Source organism: Ursus maritimus, unplaced genomic scaffold, assembly GCF_017311325.1.
Source record: "Ursus maritimus isolate PB19 unplaced genomic scaffold, ASM1731132v1 scaffold_25, whole genome shotgun sequence".
NCBI lineage: Eukaryota > Metazoa > Chordata > Mammalia > Carnivora > Ursidae > Ursus > Ursus maritimus.
The window spans coordinates 785,257-807,527 of record NW_024425008.1 but is presented as its reverse complement, the minus strand read 5'-3'; the positions used below and the strand labels follow the sequence as shown (position 1 = coordinate 807,527).

The 22,271-nt window shown below is 62.5% G+C and overlaps 2 protein-coding genes across 2 annotated transcripts in view; one reads left to right on the top strand and one right to left on the bottom strand.

Annotated features, from left to right (window-relative positions):
• Positions 1-8,033, top strand: part of CUNH14orf180 (chromosome unknown C14orf180 homolog) — a 12,359-nt gene extending 4,326 nt beyond the window's left edge. Inside the window, exons 2-5 of the mRNA XM_040641238.1 lie at positions 3,564-3,690; positions 4,914-5,043; positions 6,762-6,800; positions 7,225-8,033. Of these exons, the coding sequence (XP_040497172.1) occupies positions 3,580-3,690; positions 4,914-5,043; positions 6,762-6,800; positions 7,225-7,430 (486 nt within the window). The 5' untranslated portion in view covers positions 3,564-3,579 and the 3' untranslated portion in view covers positions 7,431-8,033. The remainder of the gene's footprint in view (positions 1-3,563; positions 3,691-4,913; positions 5,044-6,761; positions 6,801-7,224) is intronic.
• A 3,626-nt stretch (positions 8,034-11,659) lies between these two features.
• TMEM179 (transmembrane protein 179) lies at positions 11,660-20,332 on the bottom strand. The gene is made up of 4 exons (XM_008706129.2): positions 20,028-20,332; positions 14,130-14,267; positions 13,551-13,629; positions 11,660-11,839 (listed from the first exon to the last, which is right to left on the bottom strand). Exons 1-4 carry the CDS (start codon positions 20,330-20,332, stop codon positions 11,660-11,662), a joined length of 702 nt encoding a protein of 233 aa, XP_008704351.2.
• Positions 20,333-22,271: the final 1,939 nt, after the last annotated feature.

Sequence of the window (22,271 nt, the reverse complement as noted above, 5' to 3'; positions counted from 1 at the left end):
GGCCCAGCCTGCCTCACACCTGCCTGGTGGCTGGTGGGAGAGGTGTGCAGAGCCGGGGCTGGGGGGGAGTGGGGCTGGGCTGCTGAGCTGGGCTGCAAAGGCTCAGCCTCCGTGGGCCAGACCCCATGGACGGTCAGGGCTCTTGTGGACGCACGGCCTTGGCCAGACCTGTGCTCCTATGAAGGAGTGCAGGAGAGCCTGAGCTCCACCCCGCCCCCGCACCCTGACCCACCAGGCCTGGAGCAGGAGCTCTGGGGAAGGCCCGGGGCAGGCCCTGAGCCCCAGGCGCCCTTGGCCCACCTCTGCCTGGCAGGCCCAGCCAGGTGGGCCCCCACCCAGAGACAAGGCTGGGCAGGCTCAGGCTGCAGCGACCACGTTCCCTACCCCCAGGGGGAGGCAAGTGTCCCCTCAACAGAGGTGAGAGGCTGTTGTCCGAGAAGCCCTGCCCTGGGGCGTGTCCTCCATGGGTGGGGAGGTGGTGACACTCCACAGGCCCCAGGCCTGAGCTATTTTCCGCCCTTTATCACCCATCTGTCACGAGCGGCCTCAGAGTGGAGGGCACTCCTGTTACATGCTGTTGCTATCTCCCCACTCCTGTGCAGGGCCCTGCCCTCCAGCCTGGGGTGGGCGGCCTGCCCGGTGGCTGGAGGGGGTCGGTGGGGGAGCCGGGAGGCGGTACCAAGACCAGTCCTCGCCTCCTCCTGCACCGCAGGTGGGGAGACTGAGGCCTGGGACAATCATGCTGTTGAGAAAGGACACTGAGCCATAGCAGGACAGAGCCCGGGACTCAAGCCAGCGGCAAAGGCCCCCACTTCCGCTTGGAGGAAATGACATTTAAGGGGAAGCTGGAGCCTGAACAAGGCTGCAGAGATGGGGGTAGACCAGCAGGGCAGGGACAGTGGGTAAAGGGGAGGTGGGGGGAGACCGCCCGGCCGCAGACGGGGACCCAGGCAAAGGCACATGGCCAGGGAAGGCCCGGGGCTCCCGAGGGCCGCCTGGGGGGAGCGCAACGTCCTCACGCGGGCAGATGGGCCCCAGGCTCTGTGCCCGAGCAAAGCCACTCTTTCCCTGAGTGACTGTCCCAGGCTCACTCTGAGCCCCTGACACACATAGCCGTGCTGCCCTCACCGGGCCCACGGAGGAAGTTGCTATTGTGGTCCCTATTTTCAGCTGAGTAGACTGAGGCACAGAGAGCGTAGGAGGCCTGTCCAAGGTCACACAGAGTCACACGGAGCCCGTGATGAAGCTGGTGGGACCCACTGGGCTGCACCAGAGCCATGGAGACACACACGAACACACTGCACACACACATATGCACACAGGCATTCACACTCAGACACACGCATGCACACGGCATACACCCACATGCTTGTGCAATACACACCCCACACTACACTCACATGTGTCCACGTACATGAGCACACTCCTGCACCTATGTGCAAATAGCCATGCACACTCCTATATGTGTGCACACGCACGCACACACACACTAAGGTGTGCGTGCAGTTGCCCTCACATATACACACAAGCACACACAGACATGCTCACACATATATGCATAGGGACACATGCTCACAGGCACACGCACATGCACTGCACACACGTGCACACACTCATGCTTACACGCACGTACACATTCGTGCTCACATACATTCACACGCACTCATCTCACACCTGCTCACACACGTGCACACACTCATGCTCACATACATGCTCACAGGCACGGACACACACACACTCGTGCTCACACGCATGCACACACTCGTGCTCACACGCATGGACATGCACACACTCGTGCTCACACGCATGCACACACTCGTGCTCACACGCACGGACACGCACACACTCGTGCTCACACGCATGGACACGCACACACTCATGCTCTCACACATGCACACACTCGTGCTCACACGCATGGACATGCACACACTCGTGCTCACACGCATGCACACACTCGTGCTCACACGCACGGACACGCACACACTCGTGCTCACACGCATGGACACGCACACACTCGTGCTCACACGCATGGACACGCACACACTCATGCTCTCACACATGCACACACTCGTGCTCACACGCATGGACACGCACACACTCGTGCTCACACATAAGCGCACATACACGTGAGGCACGCACACACGGTGCTGTCCCCAGTCCCGGGGGGAGGGGGAGGTGCTGCAGGCTCCCAGCTGGGTGCTGCCCTGCAAGCCTCTCCAGGCCTGTTTCCTCACCTGAGAGGTCAGCAAGTTCTTAAGAGAAGCCACCCTCCCTGCCGTGTCCCCCTCCCTGGGCCCGAGGCTCCTTCCCTGACTCTGTTTGCAATAAAAACCTGACGCTGAGAAGGAGAAAACTGCTCCCTTAGAAGTAATTGAAGCCGCCCGGCTGCGGAGTGCAGACATCATTACCGGGCTCTGCACGGCTGGGACACTGACACCTGCCAGGGCCGAGGGGCACAGCCACCCTGGCATCTCCCCAGGAAGACTGTAGCGGGGCCCTGCTCACCGCTCGAGGCCGCCCGCCCCTGGGGGCACCCTGATGGCACCATGTAGGAGATGGTGTGGGACCCTCACCATCAGCCCCCTTCTCAGCCCTGGGCACGGGGTGGACATCCTTAGAGGACAGAAGCCAGGGACGCTCCTCACAAAACCCAAACTTCGCCATGTACAGGGGGCATAGGGATGTCCACCAAGGACCCCAGACCAGGGAGACCCAGAGGAGCCTGGGGCTGAGGATAAGGTGGGGCTGGTGGCGCCCATGCCACCCCCAACTCATCTCGTTATCCAGGGGGAGGGGCAGAGATGCCCCTGGTGTCTGCGTGGCTGGGGAAGCCCCGGCCTCGATTTACCCACATGTACACTGAAGAGGGTGGGCCCGTCGCCCCCACGCAGGGCCCTCGAAGGACTCATGCTCAATGCTCAGCTTTGCCTGCACGGGTGCCTGGTGCGGTCTGTGCCCACAGCAGGACCGGGGGAGGTCTCCACAGTCAGGAACCCTTCAAAGGTGAAAGAGAATCCACCAAGAGGGGCCGCAGTCAGGAAGGACGGGTGCTTGGCAATCACAGGTGGACGTGGGGGGGGGGGGGCGCCACCTTACACCTAATAAGAAAGCAAGTTAAACCTGGGACAGGGCCCGAAGGAGAGGCGAGAGACAGAGACAAAAGAGTCTGGGCGGGCCCCACCAGCTCCAGCCCCTCGCGGAGCGGAGCACGAGACCCTCTGGAGCAGCCTTCCCAGCCCCAAACAACGCCCGGCCCTGGACCCCTTCCCTCACACCCCGGAGTCTCCCCGACATGACCTCAAAGCAGTGCAGGTGATGTAACAGAACACATACTCCCTGAGCACCCAGCACCGAGGCCGGTTACAGAGGACAGCCCCGTGGAACGTGGCACAGCCACAAGAGCTGGCAATGGGGGACACTGGCCGCTGGGGAGGGAGCGGGGAGCACCGTACTGGGAGCACTAGAAGGAAAGCCGCGTCTGCTCCTGGGCAGGGCAGCAGGAGAATTCCCCTCCATCTACTCCTACCACTGCTGTTCATGCAATAATGTCTCTGCTTCTCTAGGACCATGTCCCAATAAATGAGGACTGCAGGGCGAGCCTTGAGCCCCGACTCCCAGCCGGACACGCGACATCGCACCAGGAAGAATGAAAGGGCCGCTCCAAGCTCGCCGATACCCAGGGCAGAGAGGGTAAGGCTGGGTCCCGGACAAGCCCTGAACCCAGGGTCTCAAGGCCAAGTGCACCAGGGTGGGCCACCTGGGCTCCCGCTGGGGACAGGGAAGGGGGAGCACAGGCAGGAGGCACGGTCCCTGTCCTTGCCCTGAGCTGTCCCGGCCCCAGGAACCCCGGGAGAGTTAATTACCAGGGTGGGGATTTGCGGGTTGGTGGCTCTTTAAAGGTTTGGTCTGGCAGAGAGGGTCGGAGGCCCCTAGGGGGCACATGGCATGCCCAAAGGTGCAAGGCCAGGGCCAAGGCCAGGGGCACAGCATGCAAGGGCAGGGAGGGTGGGCCAGGAGAGAGCACAGGCGAGGCAGAGGAAGCAGGAGCCATGCGGGGCTCCGGAGCAAGGCAGCAGCAAGTCTGGATGCTTCCCTAGCAAGGTCACCTTGCAGCCCAGGGAGGAGGGTGTGCGAGTGAGGGACGGTGGAGAGAGGAAGGCCAGGCCAGGGCAAAGTGGAGACCAACTTCAGACCTGAGCCCCCACCTCACCTCTGTGCTCACTGCCAGGCCGGTGGCAGGCCACAGACACAGGCGTCCCAGCCACACTGGGCACCCAACCCCAGGACTAGGTGGGTCTCACGTCCCCCAGAAGGCCAGCAGCAGGTTCTGGTGGTTGAGGCCTGCCAGTATCCATTCAAAATGGGTGTACTCAGCTCAGAACAGCCTGCTGTCCCCATTTTATAGATGGAAACACTGAGGCTCAGAGCAGTCCAGCAACTCCACATTCTAAACTCGGTGTGGGCGGAAGGGCAGCACCGGGCGGGCACCTGTGCCCAGGCTCTGTCCCTCCCCAGATCCCTCACCGTGTCCACGGGTGAGTGACAGAGACCCGCTGTGTGACACAAGCCAGGCCCTGACCTCGGACAGGCCTGACTCGGGGCCCGGCCTCCTTCCTGGCTCCCAGGCACAGAGGAGATCTGGGGGCCCAGTGTTCCAGGATTCAGTGAGGTTCTGTGCAGACGGCTCAGACAGGAAGACGGCTACCATTACCACCATCGTCATTATTATTACGGATGCCATCAGGGTTGGTGGGGGCACGGCCTGGGCAGGAGCCTCGGGTCTGTGCGGCCATGAACACGGCCATCCGATTGTGCTGGCCAAGGCCGCAGGGAGCCTGGCCGGGGCACCTTGTCCCCAGCCCCCTGGGGGTTTACTTCTGCCCGCTTCCCTCTGCCTCCCACCCCCACCCCAGGAGGGCGACAGGAGGTGCCCCCCCTCCATCCTGAGGCGGAGCCGGCCGGAGCACGGCGGCCACAGCGCCGAACCACAGAAGACCTCGAGGCGTGTACGGTTCCAGGAGCCCCTGGAGGTGGCCGTCCACTGTAAGAACAGAGCGTGGCAAGCAGGCGCCGGGCCAGGCCGGGGGGGAGGGGGGCGCATGTCCCAGGACCTCACAGAGGGCCATCTGGAGGGACCGCAGCCACCTGTCCTGTCTCTAGACAGAACCCCAATAAAACCCTGGCCCACGGCTTAGGCTGGACACAGAGTAACGGTCAACAAAACAGTAACTGGCAGGAAAAAACAAATCAGAGCTGCCCAAATTGCGACTGTCCTGGAGGGAAAGCCAGTGGGCAGTGTCCCCAGCACGCGCCCACTCTTCCCTCCAGCCCTGCGAGCCTCCCTCTGCCCTTCAGCTCCTCCTGCTGCCCCACATCTGCGTACTTCACTGCCCACCTCCCAAATTCTCCCAGCCCCGGCCGCAGGTCCTTGGGTCCCCCTGCCCCAGGGCCCCTCCCTGCCACCCACCCTCTCCTCCCCTGACCCCTTCACTCCTGCTCCAGCCCTGCCCATGGGACCAGCCCCTGTATCAGCTAGCTATGCCATGTAACAAATTACCACAGACTTAGAAGTTTCGAGCAGCCCACGTCTATTACTGCAGTGACCCTGTGGGTCAGGGGTCCAGGCACAGTGTAGGTGGTCCTTGGCTCAGGTCTCCCAAGGCTGCCATCCAGGTGTGGGCTGGGACCGCCTCCCAGCTGAGGTCTGGGGTCCTATTCCAAGCTCACAGAGCTGTCTGCAGACTTTGTTTCCTGTAGAAACCACAGCGGTGCACCTCCAAGACCAGCAGCAGATCCCCTCTGACCTTCAGACCGTCTTTCTTAAATAGCTTGCCTGATGAGGCCAGGCCCACCCAAGATAATCTCCCTTTTGATGGACTCAGAGTCAGCTGATTGGTGTTTGCCTGTCAGCTGCAGAATCCCTTCCACTTTGCCTTATTCTGTTGGGTAGAAGCAAGTCACAGGCCCCCACTCAGGGGAGGATGACATTAGAGGGGTAGCAATCACGGGGACGTCTTAGATCCTGCCCACCACAGCCCCCAAGCAAGGTACTTCCTGAGACCTGCTGGGTTACGGGTAAAACTCATGCCCAGCACCTGTGAGTGTCTCTCTGGATGGCCAGCCCTAAACGTCCAGTCCAGTCCTCAACTCCTCTCCCGACGGCCCATGCTGCTCACGGGGCTCCTGACACCTGCTCTTCGCGCCCATCCCTCCTGGGCTCAGTGCTCGCCCCCACACACATATGGCTCTGCACCCCCCCCCCAGGAACCTCTCAGCGACCCTGGAGGCAGAGACTCGGCGGGGGGGGGAATTGGGGCCCAGGTGGTCGGGGGGCCATCTGGGGCCCCCCAGTGCACTGTGGGGGATGGACAGGAGCAAGCGTCCTGCCCAGCCCTCTCCCAGGGCCAGCCCCTATGGCCCCTCCCCGGGACCCCTGCAGGCTCCTCCCCCAAGCCACCGCGGGCCGGGTCATCGAGCTCCCACAGGCTCTGAGAGCAGTACCCAGCCTCCCCATTCTGGCTGCCTGAGCCTGAAGCCGTGAGGTGGGGGGGGACCCCTGGATGGCGCCCAGGCTGGCTGGCCAGGGGGGCGTGGACCTCCCACATGTAAAGTGGGGTGGCTGTATCTGACTCGGCCCATCTCCGGGTGCTTCACGGGGTGGCCGTGCAATGCGAGGTCCTGAGAGCGCTGGGCAGGGAGGCAGCATGCACCCCAGGCGGGGGGCCCTCTGTGCCCAAACCCCTCTCCGTTCTCCTTCCCAGATATCGCCAGCAGGGAGCCCACCACCACCACCACCAGGGGTGAGTCTGAACCTTCGCCCCCAGCCCCACACGCCGTGCCCAGGCCACCCTCGCCACACACACCCCCGGTGGCTGCAGCAGGGCCCCCCGCCCTGGCAAGGCCACTCCCTCAGCCAGGGTCCCTGACATCGTGCCCCTCTGCGGTCACTCCCCCTTACTCCTTCCAAGAGGGCGGGCGCCGGGCACAGCCAATGGGAGGCTCTTTCGCAAGGAAGCCACCCAACACTGGCAGAGGCCCTGGGCAGGAATGGGGGTGCCCCATGCCCCATGGGGACCATGCAAGGCACCCCAGGGACCCACCCTGAAGGGGCCCACCGTCGGGGTGAGCCTTGCCCTGAGGGGAGGGAGGAGGGAGGCCCACCGGTCCTCACTGTGGGGTGGGTCCTGCGGGCAGGGGCTCATCCGGGTCCCCCTCCGCCCCCAGCGCCCCGCCGGCCCAGGCCCCGAGGCAGCTCCCTGCTCCTGCGGCTGTCCGTGTGTGTCCTGCTGGTGCTGGTGCTGGGTCTGTACTGTGGCCGAGCCAAGCCCGTGGCACTGGCCCTTGAGGACCTCTGGGCCCGGCTCCTGGTCCTTGGCCTGCGCCTCAGGCACGCGGCCCTCACCTGCTGGCGCTGCCTCCTACAGCTCTGACCCGTGGCCCCTGTGGTGCAGGGCAGGAGGCGGGAGCCCCAGGTCAGGTCGGAGGGCTTCCAGCCCGCTCTGCAGCAGCACGTGGCCCCACCCCCTCCAATCAGGGCCCCTCTTGCTGCATCTGTCGGGGTCCACTGTGAGGTTTTATTAGAAAGAGAATTCCACACACACTTCGGCCCCCCCGAGAGACCCCCAGACCCTCCCTCACCCCCATGGGAACCCTCCGTACCCTTGGGCCAGGCCTGGATGTGGCCACACGGAGCCCGTTGAAGACAGGGACAGGCCCTGTATCTGTGGGGCCCCTCGGAGGTGACACTGCCTTTGCTGCTTTGGGCTTACGGGGCCTGGACCTCGAAACCCCGTTGAAACAGGCGGTCTGACTGTCAGGGTGGGGCCCTCCCTCCTGAAACTGCACACAGGGCAGGGGGCCTGGCATCTCCCCTTGTTGGTGGTATTGGGGCGCTAACCTCTGAGCCCAAGTCTGACTGCTCCCCGGGACCCCAAGGCCTCGGAGACCCTCCTGTGTCCTGGGGGGAAATATGTGTTGCCCCTCCCAGATGTCCACCTGGGAGGGGCTGAGAGGGAGCTCGCTCCGCCCGGACCCCGCCACCTTCGGAGCGCAGCTGTCTGTGCCTAGACCCCAGGCTGCACCGCACACCAGCTGCAGGGCCTCTGTGTCCCATGACTGTGTGCAGACAGCGTGCCACCGCTGGCGTGGCGAGGCCATGCGGAGACATGGCGACAAACTCCAGGAGCCCCCCGGACCCTGCATGGAGGGGGACGCCTGAACAAAGCAGGGAGGCCCATGGGCAGACACCAGGAGGGACTGCCAGGAAGACGCCATCTCCCCCAGCCACCTGCAGACAAATACCCGTGGGATGGCCAGGGCTGTGCTGCCCCCTCCCGGGGTTATACCCTGCACACCCATCCCCACTACCGAAGTGGGGTCACACTGATTTTCTATTAAAACACACTGCCACCCTTTTTATTAGTCTGGGGGTTTTTACCCAAAGGATGGATATAGGGACCAATTTTCTTGGCTGAAGCAGATGTGGGGACACAGGGGAGCCTTCCCTTCTGGGCCTCAGTGGCTGGGGTGGTGCTTTCCAGGGTTCGGGGTTTGGGAAACCCCAAGCAGGGAGCCCAGTGGAGAGGAGGGGGCCTGTCTCCAGGAGCTGCAGCCTCCAGGGGGCCCTGTTGGGGGGGATCCAGGCCCCGGCCCTCGCGGACCCTCCGGCTGGTTCTAGCGTGACCAGGGTGGTGACCGCCACCTCCGGCACCAGCCCAGCCCTCCCCCGGGACCCCACCTCATCTCACCCCCACCCCCTGAAGAGGACAGGCAGATTACTGTCCCATATTCCAGACAGGGAAACTGAGGCTCAGAGAGGTTGGGTCATGTGCTCGAACCCATGGGGCAGGCGCAGGCCTCGGGCTCAGCCCCGTCCAGCCCTGACCCCGTCTTGGGGAAGCCCTGCCCCAGGGCTCTCAGCCAAGGGCCGGTCTCTGCAAAGACTCCCGGCTCTGGAGGGTCCGCAGACACGAGCCTTGGCTTCGGGCAAGATGCTGCTTGGCAGGTGCGCCACGACCCTGACACGTCCATCCTCGCGCCTGGGGGCCGCGGCAGGAGCGGAGCCCCCGGAGCATGCGCACACATGAGGGCACCGCCGCGGGAAGGCCTGGCCCGGATGCCGGTCAGTTCTGAAGCTACAGCGACAAACACGGGCAGGCCTTTACACCTCAGCAGGGACGAAGCCCAGAAGCCGGGAAGAGGAAGGCGGAGGAGGGTGGGGCAGGGACAGCCGCCCAGAGTCCACACCCCAAGCTCAGGACCTCTGTGTTTATTTTGACTTTGAGGAATAGATACACTTAAGTGGAAGAATCATTACTTTCCATTTCGTCAGAAGTAGAATTAAAACAAAGACATCCCACAGCGGCCGGGAGAAGCAAGGTACCACCGCAGAAGCGATGCTGTGGCCCCATCTCAGGAAGCCTGGGGCCGGCCCCTGCCCTTCCTGTCCTGCCCCGGGGTCCCCCCGACCCCCGCCCACTGCAGGGCACACAGCTCAGTCCTATGAGCCAGCGCAGGGCCCAGCTGTCCCTTCCTGGGAAGGCCCCGGGCATGGATGTCTGCAGGTGCCAGGTGCCGCCAGCCTGAGACAGACCGTGCCAGCGACCACCCCGCCCTGCAGGTGACACTGACAGGTGAGCACGGTGGCACGCCTCTGCCGGCCTGAGCGAGGAGCCCCACACGGCTCTGAGCAGCCCCTGAGTGGTGGCTGCCGAGGGCACACCCAAGCCTGCCACGGACTCTCAGGCGCAAGTCCACGTCCTGACCCTGCTCCTTCCTCCCGTGGCCTGGCTGCTTCCTGCAAACAGATCGGAGCTCTCCGGGGCTGGACAGGCTCCCCACAGCTCGTGCGCGAGGGCTGGGGTGAGACCAGATGTGCCGGGCACCTCAGTTCTGCCAACACGACTCGTCCAAGGACAACCCCCCCCGCCCCCGCCTGGCGCTCTCGGCCAGGCCCTGGGGCCAGAGAGCCTCCGGATGCCCGGAGCCCCATCCACCTGGCCCGCTGACAGCGATCTCCGCTGACAGCCCCCAGCTGAGCGGCCTCTGTACAGGCGACCTGCGGCCCCTCTTCCCTGGTCTAAGCAGCCCGCCCTATGGGCACCTCGATCCACGCCCAGATCCACGGCCTCTGGAGACCCTGTGCCCCACGTGGGAGAGCAAACCAGCCTCTAGCCGCGAGGCGCGGACGTGGGGAGCCAGGCCTCTCCTCCCCTGGAGGGTGGGGGGCAGCAGGAGGGTCAGCCTGGGAACAAGAAGGGCTCACTGAGCCCAGGGCAAGGACTTGGAGGACTATGTGAAGAGGCGGAAGCTGGCGAGCCCGTGAGGACGGGGATCCACAGCCGAGCAGCCACAGGTGGCTCTCCCTGAGCTCGGGGCCCAGCGCCCCTCCCCCAGACCCTCTCCTGCCTGTGTGGATGGGGTCGTGCCCTCTGGGGCCTTCAGTGCTTCGGACACCATCAGATGGGAAGGCAGCCCCTCCACTGGGGTGCCAGGGGCACTGGGGGCATCCCAGGGGGTGAAGGTACTGAGGAGCTGCTGTGTCCTCACCCGCTCCGATCTCTGCTCTCACCTTCCGGTGCACGCACGCACACACACACACATGCTCATATGCACACTTGTGCACACGCACACATTCACACTCGCAGTCTTATGCACACTCACATGAGCAGCTCACACATTCACACGCTCACACACCCTTCCCACGCAGACTTACACGCATGTGCACACCCTCATATCACACGTACACCTTCACACACTCACACGCACATGCAGACACCCGCAGTGGCACCTGCCCTGTCCCTCCCTCCCTAGGAGGTGGGGCGCCCCCCAGCCCATGTCCCCACCTCCCCCACCTCCCCACACTGTGAGACACACGTTGGGGCCACCCGGGGCTCCCCCAGCCAGTCCTGTGGCACCAGGCGCGGCTCCCAGCTCTGACACCACACCGCTGCCAGGACAACCACACAGCCACCACCTGACTGCGGGCAACACCACTGCCCCTGTGCTTTCAATGCTGAGACCTGCCCGGCCACTGGGGGCCACAGAGCAGAAGCACAGGGAACTCAGCCCTGCGGCAGGGGTGGGGGAAGCGCTGGGCCAGAAGGTGGGGAACACGCGGCAGGGCGGCTCCCTCCTGCTGTCGGCCCCCTGCTCCCAGGTCCCACACACTGCTCAGGAGCAAGGGACGAGAGTGATGAGTGGCCATCACGGGTCGGGGTCACTCTGCGGACACGGGCTGCTGCCACAGGATCAGGCACAGAATCACATCTGGGCAAGCAGGTGTGGAGACGGTGTCTGGCCAAGGCAGGACCTGCAAGCCTTATGGCCAGAGGCGTCCAAGAGCGTGGATGCCCCCGCCCAGGCTCTCCCGGCCAGTGCCCCGGGACAGGCGTGCTGCGTGTGCATGAGGCCCAGACGAGGCCCCGCAATCTCTGTGCATCCGTCTGAAGGCCGGCGCCCACCCCAGTCAATTGCCACGCTCCAGGTGGGAATGGGGTGCTTGGGTGAGCGGGGTCACTTACGTCTCACAGTGCCGAGGGGAGACATGCAAGGTGAGGTGCAGGTGGGGCCAGGCAGAGCCCCCAGCCGCTCCCCTGGGTGGAGCCGCGAGCCCCGAGCAGGGTGGGGGGCGTCTGGGGCCAGGCTCCCCTGCCCACACCTAGATGACGGCGCTCTTCTCCTCTTGGAAGGAGGCACGGGGGACCGGCCTGGCCAGCAGCAGCTCCTTCTCATGGACCAGGCTGTCCAGCAGGTCCTCCTGGCGGTAGTTGCGGTAGACTTTCAGGAAAGCCAGGATGGTGATGGCCAGCCAGGCCAGCCACGAGGCCCAGAGGCCAAACTGCACAGAGGGCGGAGGCAGGGTCAGGAGGCCACCCAGACCCATCGTCCACCTCCCCGTGCACTCAGCCACCTGCCCCAGGGAAAGGTGGGACCCGCCTCACCCCCTTCCTCACACAACCATCCCTTCCTGGCATGTGGCGGTCAGCCCTCTGCCCCCCAAGCAGTGCAGGGCTTCTGGGGACTCTGGCCACCCTCGCCCCTGGCAGCCCGGCCCACCCAGCTCCATGGAGAGCCCGTCCATAACACAGCCTCCTCCAGCCGCTGGAGCAAACTGACCTCTAGCTGCCGTTACCAAACAGCTGAAGGAGAAACAATTTAATCAGAACCTGGCCCAAGCCACATTAAACGGATTCTCGTTGGGGGCTGCTTGTCACCAGACTCAGCTCACGCCTTTCTAGTCTAATTGGCGCAAATTAGGGCTGAAGCATTTTCCACTAAATTTTCGTGAAGGTGTCTCCAGCAGTTTCAGCTCATCTCAGCAAAGAACTTGCGGACCCACCGGGTGTCCAGCCCCCTAGAGGGCTCCTCTCCGTAGGACGAGTCCTCAGACTGACCACTGGCCAACGTGAGCCCTAAGAGGCCGGTGTGGGGTCCAGAAATGGACCAGGATGCTAGCAAGCCCTGCTCAGTGCTGGAGGCAGCCAGCCCCACCTGGGCACCCCTCGCCAGTGACAACTGCTTGGACACAGATGCAGATTTTGGGAAACAGGCCTTACGGAACACTAACAAATCCTGACACGCCTGCATCCCAGCAAACAGGGTCCCCAGAGATGCACCTGGAGAGCAGGGAGCGAAGCTCACACGAGGGCAGGGCAGGGAGAGGAGCTGTCCCCCCACAGCAGTTGGGGGTGGGCTCCCGCAAATTCACAGGCTGGATCCCCCCACGGCNNNCCTCAGACACTGCATCAGCTTCCTCTGGCCAGGGAACAACCGCAAGCCCTCCAGCATTTATCAGAGCACGCCCACTTGGTGCCAGGACCAGAATCCAAGCTCCCTGCCCTGGCACTGCAGACCCAGGACCTGGTGCCTAGTTTCCTTTCCACCTAGCACAGAGCCACGCCCTCAGCCCCTGGACCTCACTTCTGCAGTTAGCTCACCTGTCACCTCCTCTTAGGATGCCCCATGCCTCACCCCTCTCCACATCCACCTGCAAGAACCCCCACTCAGTCTCCGAAGTCCAGGAACACGCCTCACTCAGCTTCATCTCCTCTGCCTGGCACCAAACTCCCCTGGATGAGGGTGTTGGGAGGAAGGCTGTGCACTCAGTGAACGTTCAGCAGTGAATGGACCCCTCCCCAACAATGCATGCTTCCTGCCCTACCTGGCAGCCCCTCCTACCAGAATGGCCACGCCTACCTAGGCAGCTCCCTTTCTACCAGAACAGCCCAGCCTATCAGAACAGCCAGGCCTATAGGAACAGCCAGGCCTGGGGCGCCTGGGTGGCTCAGTCCTTAAGCGTCTGCCTTCAGCTCAGGGCGTGATCCTGGAGTCCTGGGATCAAACCCCACATCAGGCTCCTCTGCTGGGAGCCTGTTTCTTCCTCTCCCACTCCCCCTGCCTGCATTCCCTCTCTCCCTGGTTGTCTCTCTCTCTCTGTCAAATAAATAAATAAAATCTAAAAAAGAACAGCCAGGCCTATCGGAGCAGCCCCGCCTACCTGGCAGCCCCTCCTATCAGAACAGCCCCGCCCATCTAGCAGCCCCGCCTACCTGGGCGATGGCAAACTGGTCATAGAAGGCAGAGTTGTCCACGCTCAGCTCCAAATTGATGTCCTGGAGCTCTTCACAGCTGAAACAGCAAGACACGGGGTGACAGGTGACGCTGGGACACGGAACACCAGGCGCGGCACGCACCCCAAAGGTGAGGCTGCTATCCTGGCCCCAAAGGCCTCATCCCTGACCCCCTCCAACTGAAAGCTTCTGCTCACACTCCTCCCCATCCCTATCGCTGTCTTCCAAACCCTTCAGGAGCAAACCCAGCTCAGGACTCCACAGCCCACCTCTGAAAGCAGCACAGGGCGGGATCTCCCGGGCCTTGCTATGTGGTCATAGCTGGCTTCCAGGACCCAGAGCACACTGGGCATCTGTCCCCCAGCCCGATCCCCCCCCCGGGGGTGCAGGGGCCCTACTTTCACGTGGAAGGAGCACTGACATCAAGGGGGAAGGCACTGGCCAGGTGTGCACAGGTGGGAGCCCCAGGCAGGATGAGCAAAACCTCAGGCTCAGAAGGGACTCATGCCCCAGGACGTCCTCTGGGGGCAGCGGGGGTGGGGCGGGGCCCAGGCCCACCTGTGGGGCACAGTGCCCTTCTCCGTGATGGCGTCACACCACATGGTGAAACCCACGCTCACGATAGTGCTGGCAATGAAGACGAGGAAGACCACGGAGGCGCTGACCAGAAGGCTCAGGAAGGCATAGAGGAAGGAGCTTGAGCAAAGGACAGGAGAAGATGGTCACTGTGTGCCACGACCAACACCCCAGCAGGGCCGGGAGACAGCTGGGGCTGGCCACTGGGGTGAGGGGCCATGCGGGACCACCGGGGACCACTTTCCCCTCCCTCACTGTGCCTCACCGCGAAGTCCAAGCCCAGCCTCCCAAAGGCCTGGAGCGGCAGCACTGGTCAGCACGGCCTCACAGAGGAAGCAGGGCCAAGATCCAAGCCCAGGGCCATTGGCTTCCAGCGCACTAGGACCAGCACCCTTTCCAGGCCATTTCCCCACCTGGGTGCCCTGAGGCCCTGTGCCCACATGGTCATCAACGCTGCTGGCCTGGACCTGCATCAGGGGCTTGCGGAGTGACCCTGCTCTCATCTCTCCTCGGAAGCCTAAAAGGCCCAGCTGCGACCGGGGTGGGGATGTGGGTAGCGCAGGAGGCAGGGCCACGAGGATGGAGCTCACCCCAGGTCCACAGGGACACAGCCCCACTAAGGTGCCTACACAGGACACCAGTGTTTGCTCTCTGGAGGCACGGGGGCATGCGGCCAGAACACAGCAGCCCACCCCACCGGACGCCCCTGCCCCAGCACCCCGCCATCTCCAAATCACCTCCCCTCCTGCACGGGAGGCTTGGTCTGGCCTGGCTGAGCCTGGGTGCATGCGGGGGGACATGCAGGGTGAGGAGACAGGGACCCCCACCTGTGGGGCCCTAGCAGGGGGCGCCCTCAGAGGGGACAGCAGCACCAGCCACCCCTACTGCAGTGGACATCTGTGCCATCAACACGTCGAGTCCGAGGGGTGTGACGGACCAACACTGGCTTCACCGAGAGCTGGGGCCTCAGCCAGGAAGCAGCACAGCCGCTGTCAGAGGCCGTGACTGGGGCCGGGGCAGAGCTCCACGCACCGTTCATTTCGCATTTGTTCATCCGTTCACCCACCAAGCACTTTCTGAACACCCACCCTGTGCTGGGCCCTGAGGACAAAGAAATATCCGTGCCCAGTCCCGCCCCCGGCAGGCACCCCAGCCACGGGCAGGCAATAAACTGAGGTCACACCACCACACAGACGTGGGACGGCCGCCGAGGCTGGGGGCTTGAGCAGGAGGCAGGAGGGGCGAGGCTGTAATCCCAGAATCACACCAGAAAAGGCGGGAGAGTGGGGCCAGCCAGCGTGTTCATACTCGCGCTCACACAGGCGCACGCGGGCCTCGACCAGAGGTGGCAAAGTGAGAACGTGTGCCAGTGCGCTCAGCACCACGGACAGATGCCCCCACACGAAGCTGAACCGGCCACCCTCACTCAGGGCCAGGACTGCTGGCTCCGCATCAAGGTCCCGCACGTTTGCTGCCCAAGCCTCCCTGTGCTTGATTCCCAGTGCTGCCTGAGCCGGCCAGGTGTTTGGCGGGGGGGCTCTGGACCCCTGCCCACACCAGATTACCCGAGAGCTGCTGATTCCCACTCTCTGCAGATCATCACCCCTCCATTCTCCGCCCGAGGGGCTGGCCCAAGGAGACCATGGCAGTGACCCCTCTCCCAGGCTCCCGGCTGAGCTCAGCCAGTGTGGACGCGGCAGGTGCAGGGGGTGGAAGGAGAGGAGGTGGGTGCTCAACCCCAGGCCCCTCCTGGGGGATGCCTCGATGGCTGTCCCTCTACCAAAGGTCAGCAGCCCCCTCCGGGCAGCCCCGCAGCCAGAGGGGGTGAAAGGGCCATTGCAGGGCCCACACCTGGCCCACATCCTCCTGTCTGCCAGCCGCCCTCCTCGGCTTATTCTTACTTGGGCGAGCCATGTTTCCAGCTGGGACCCTGACGGGCCAACTCTGAACAGCAAAACCCACCTGACCTGGGTGCTCTGAATAAGAGGTCGGGGCCTACTGTTATGAAGAGGGGTACGTGGTGGTCTACCCCACCTCCGAGGTTGTCACCAGGCAGAACAGGGTGTCAAATACGGCCCCTCTCTTTGCCAGCTGCGTGACCTTCAGCAAGTTGCCCCCTAGGCCTCAATTTCTCCCTCTGTAAATTGGGTAGCAGGAGCCCCCCACTGGGTCACTGTGGAAACTGAGGGAGCTTATGTGGACAAGGAACAGAGAGCGATAACCACAGGGGTGTTGCTCCTGAGCATGGACTCCCTCCCCAGGACAGGCCTCCACCCATCTCCGGAACCCTGACCTGCCGTGCCTGGAGATGCCTGCGTGGGGCTGGGCCTGCGGCCACAGGAGACAGAAGTGTGGGGGCAGGGTCAGCAACCCGATACCTGGAGACTGTGGGTGGGGGGCAGCTGAGCCCCCTGCGGGGCAGCGTGAGGCCAGGCAGGTCAGGGGAGTCCACTCCCAGGAGCTAGTAATGCTCTAAGGAAAGCAGAGGTTACCGGAGGCTACACCTCGACTTTGGATGCCCCCCTCACCAGCCGAGGAGAACGGGGTGGTCGCAGGAAGACCAGGATGGAGCTTCCACAGCAGAGCAAAGAAGCCGCCCGCCCTCGGCACAGGTGGCCAGATCACTGGGATGGGGTTCCCCAGGTGTCCTCCACCTGCGAACAGCCTTCCGCTGTCCCACCAGGCACCCTGCCCAGTGGGTGCCCAGCATCCTGGATGAGCAGCCGCTGCCCCCAGGAGGCCCCCCTAGAGGCAGGAGGGATGGCCAGGGTGCAGAGGACATGCTGGCCAGGCAAACGCCCCACCTCACATCCTCTCCCTCTCATGGGAGGGGGCAGCAGGCCCCACTTCCGTACTGGATTCTAGAGAGGCACGCCAGTGGCCTGCTGTTTCCTGTGTGGCCAGAACCACCCTCAGGGAACCCCCAGCACAGCCTGAGACACACACCCCCACCCCCATCCCGAGACCTGCCCCTCCAGCCCTCAGCGGGGCTGACAACACAACCTCCCACAGCCAGAAACTCCGACTGTCTGCAGATTCCAGCAGCATCCTTATTATACAGGCACGATTTGGAGTTCTCCCCCATGACAGGAACATGGAGTCCCCATCCCATAAGCCAGGGAAGACTGGAGGGGCTGCGGTCATCCCCCCAACAGCCTCCTTCTACCCCCCAAGTTCATTTCTGGTCCGTTTCCGTGGAACCTGCCTGGGCTTCAGAGAGTTTTGAAGAATTGGGTGTGTCCAGAGCCTCGCTGGGCCCAGCCCCCCAGCGCCCACAATGCAACCCCCCTCCCGCTCCCCAAGGACCCACAGGGCAGCAGCCAAACCACCAGGAAGGCCAGCACACACAGGGTTAACGCCATCTTTCTCACTGCCTCTCAGGGTGCCGGCCTGGATGTGCCGTCTCCATGGTGACCGCTATCCCAGGGCTTCCTGGGAGCGATCTGAAGGCTGGGGGACATGTGTGGGCAGGCAGATGGGTTGTTTTGACCCGTCGCTCCCCAGCCGTCAATCACGAACATCACGAACGCAGCCACCTGCACACTCCAGGGCTCAGCGCACTCAGGCAGAGCTGCCCCAGGCCCCCAGCCTGTAACCTACCCTCAGGTCACCCACGCACCTCCAGCCGGAAGTCCCCTGGAAGCCACAGGTGCCACTGAGTCACACACCCGTTCCTTTTGCCCTGTCTGCTCCTGGGCACAAGCTGTCTGGGCCTCCACTTTGCCCAGGGACACACCCTACATGAGGAGGGAGCTGGCACCACGAACAGGGTCTGACCCAGGCCCTGGGGACCCAGCCATGAGCCCCTCACACAGACCAAAGGGTCAGGCTCTGCCCTCACTCTTGGGGGCCTCCTGGCTGGTCTCTGCGGCCAGACTCAAGAGAATCAGGGGGTGGGGCCCTCTAGAACTCCAAGTCGGACAGCAGCACTGATGTCCCTGATGCGCCGGACACCCTGAGGGCCCTCGCCATCCCACCAGCTTGCTCTAACGGCCCTTCTGAGCCTCCGTCTGTCCTGAGCCCCCACTGACCCAGCACTTGCCTGCCTGCTGAGCTGGGATTGGCTTCTCCAGTTCCCATCTTGCATGTGGCTGCAAGAGGCAGGCCCAACCTTTCTGGGGGTCCAGGACTTGCTGACACAGCCAGCCTGCAGGGCTGACCCCTCGGCCAGACTGTGGACCTGCACACCTCTGGGCTGGGGAGTTCGGGCTGTGAGGCAGCAGACCTGACAGGCAGGCATTTTTCTGTCTTCTTTCAACAAACACTAATTTGTGACTCCCAAGCTCAGCCCTGGGCACACAGAGAGAAATGAGGTGCACGCCTGCCTTGGGTCCATCCAGCCCAGGGTCCCCTCAGATGGAGGGCCACCCCTGGATATCCATGGGAGCTCTGGCCCAGCCCTAACACCAGACGAGGATGAAGGGTTGGCACCTGGACAGATGTCGCAGCTGGCTGGCTGCCGAGTGCACCTTGTCCCTATAAGACAAGTGGCCCAGAGGTGTTCAGGGTCTAGCTGGTAAGGACCTGGAAGATAGGGCCAGCCTCCGTGGCTCAGTGATGTGAGATTCTAGAGTTCCAAGAGACCCCCAGAGATTGGGAGTGGGGGGGGGGTGGAGCTAAGAGGCCCAGAGCCTTCGAGAAATGTGTCCTGGTCATTTCCCACAAATTGGGCAGCAAATTTAGGAAGTATAGTAACAGTGGTTTCTGTCTTCTCATCTTACAGCTGTAAGATGGGGTCTCTTGAGGCCACTTGTCTTATAGGGAGAAGGTGGAGGGATGGACATGAGCTGATGGCCAAACCATGGCCCCCACATGGCCTGTGCCCACTGCCCTCAGCTTCCCAGACTGAAGGGACCTCAGCTACCCTACCCTGCTGACCGTTCCGGTCCTCTTCACCCTGCCACCCTTGTTAATCCTCTCTGTCCATGCCCAAGCCAAGCTGAGGGCTCTCAGGAATCCCCACCTGACTCCCTGACCCACTGAGACCCTCAAAGCAATAGCTTATCTCTCAGGTCCCTCAAAGAAGAGAAAAGCCCCCTAAAAACTGCCAACAAATGATGGATGGGGGACAGGGTGGGGCAGGGTTTGGGAGAAGGCCTGGATTTCCCCTGTGGATGTGAGGCCAGCGAGGGGCAGGGGCGGGTGAGGGTGGGTCCACAGGAGGCCCCAGGGGTAGAAAAGCATGGAAGGCTACAGGCTGAGCACCCCGGGTGAACCACACCGCTCTCTCACAGAATTGTGCCAGGGCGGGGAAAGGTGAAGAGGAGCACAGAGACCAGGAGGCAGGGGGCCTCGTGGCCATGCTGCTCCCTGTCTTGCGCCCCCAGCCAAGCCCATGGGACTAGAAAGGTTCCCTCTGGCCTTTGCCCCGCCATCATCATCCTTCCCAGGAGGAGGGGGTGGGGATGAGGAGAGGACTCCCCAGTTTGCCTTGTCAGCCATCTGCCTGGCCTGGTCCTTCCCTGCACCTGGAGGGGGGCCCGGCCCAGACCCACTAGTGGCTGCGCCTGAGCCGGCAAGCAGGGGAGGGCCCAAGTTCGCTCAGAGATGACAATGCAACATTTGCATCCCAGGGGCGGAGGTGGTAAGAAGCGGGAGGTGACGCACACTTGGGGAGGAAAGTACTGGTCTTGTCGGAGCCCAGGTGCCCTCATGGTCCCCGGGTTCTGCGTAGACAAAGGGCAGTTTGCATGGAGGCGGTGAGCACCGAGGGTTGATATTTTTGGGCCTCTGAGCTCCCCCCTCCCCAGGGAAGAAGGAGGGACTCCTGCTCTTCCTTAGGGGAGGACGGCCTAGGGGCGCTGCGGGCTCCTAAGGGGCGCGTGCCCGGCCTAAGGGCTGCGTCTGATGAGGCCGGGCGGCTGCCAGGCCCCCACTTACCCCTCGTGTCCCTTGCAGAGGAAGAAGAGCGTGCGCCAGGCGTGCGCGGCGGCGAGCAGCAGCGAGAGGAGACTGGCGAGCAGGCTGAAGCGGCAGGCGGCCGGCGGGCCCCACTCCTGCACGGTGAAGCGCTCGCGCTCCTGCACCGTCAGGTTGGCGCTCAGCCACATGCCCTCGGTGAAGAGCAGGCAGCGGCCGCGGAAGTCGTGGCCGTTCTCGGACAAGGGCACCACCACCACGAAGCTGAAGAGGAAGGCCAGGAAGTAGCAGACGCACTGCGCGAAGAGGAAATTGTTGAGCGCCATGGCTGGCCCGGGAGCGCCGAGGAAGAGGCTGGCGGAGGCCGCGGGCCCGGGCAGGCGGCGCGGGGCGCGGGGCGCGGGGCGCGGGCCTGGCTAGGGCCGCGCGGGAGGCTGCGCAGTGGCGGCGCCGGCGGGTCCTGCGCGCCCCGCCCGGGACGCGTGCGCAGCGGCCGAGAGCGGGCGGTGCCTGCGGTCAGCACCGCGGACAGCTCCCGGGGGCCGGGCAGGGCAGCGGGCCGCGGGGGACCGCGCGGGGTGTCCGCTGGGGAGGGGAGGCACCCATGGAGGCGCGGAATGAAACGCAAGCGGGCACCGGAGTGTGGCTAGGTGGGCGTATGGAAAGTCGACTCTGCCATTAACGGTACTAGGAGGGACCCGTGTAGCTTCACATAGGCTGCGTTTGTCCCCAGGCCCCCGTGAGCCTGAAAGAAAGGAGGCTGAGAGGTCCGGGAGGGACGTGTCCAGGAGGCCCCCAGTGCTGGCGGGGAGTGAGGTTGCAGTCCAGGCCGGAATGATTCTTTTGCAGGGCTCTGGAGTGCGAGGCGTGAGGGAGAAAAGAGAGAGTGGAGGAGCTGGGGTCAACGGGAACGGGTGAGGTCATCTGCGGAGAGCTGGGGGTGGGTGCAGGGAGGAGGGAGCCGTTCTGTGAGCTATTTGCACTTCTCTCCAGCACCGCACCCTCAGAGGGGACATCTGTTATACTGCCTGACACAGTAGGGCCCTGAGTTGATATTTGTAAGATAAATAATGGATGCCCCGAGCACCTCATTAAGACAGGTTTTGCTGGGATGGAATGTGCTGATGCATTAATTAATAGAATTAATGCTCCTCTAGTTCCCTTAAAGACTAAGTCACGTTTAGCCCAATTCCCAGTGAGGAAGCTCTAGCATTGCTCCTTCTAAAGGAAATTGCCAACTGGTTTAAAATTACATCAGCATTTTTGTTGCAAGCACTAAAAAACCTTTTTGTTTTATTGCCAAAGTAATGTGTGCCTTTTTTTTTTAAGTCAAGCAGTATAAAGTAAAAAGATAAAGGGTCCTTCTCATTCCCCCACACCACCCTGCCACACTATCAGGGGTAACCACATTTCTAGACATTTTGCTAAGTGCCTAAACACACACACGCACACACAATTTACACAAATGCTTTGCACTATACCATAGCATCCCTCAGGCTGTTCTGGTGCCCAACAATACATCCTGTTATTCCCTGCCCGCACATTCAGGTCTATTGTATTATTCCTAATAACTTCATAATACTCCATAATAATGACGATTCCACCATAATAATAACTATTCCTCTTCGAATGGATGTTTAATTCTTCAGCATTTGCTATTTTGAATACTGTCGCGTGAATATCCTCAGGCATATGTGCTTGTGCACTTGTGCAAGCATTTCTTATAAAGGAAATTCTTAGAAGAGGGATTGCTACATCATAGCTTTACACACATGTGAAGTGTTGACAAAAATTGCCAAACCGGTCTCTAAACATGTTGCGCAAATTCGCTCTCATATCCATGTCACAGACACCTTCTCCAAAACTGAGAAATACACGTTGTTTTAAAATTCTATCAGTCTTGCATGGGAAACAGTATCTCGTTGATTGTAAACTTGGATTCTCCTTATCGTCATGAGCGTGAGCACCCGTTCTTCTGCTTGCTGCCATTCGTAACAAGCATCCTGCGAGCTGCGCCTCCAGTCCGTAGGCACTTGGAAGCAGACACTGAAGACCACCCATAGGTCTGTGACAGCGACCCTTTCCTTGAATAATTCACTCGGAGTTTCTGCTACTGTTGAGTACCCCAATTCAACCAAAGGAAGCCCACTTAGGCAATTCAGCACCCACACACCCACACACACCTTGGGCAAGAGTGGACATCCCATCCAGCCATTATCCAGTGGGTTGACAAGTTGGAACGTATCTGGAGGTGTTAGACTTTAG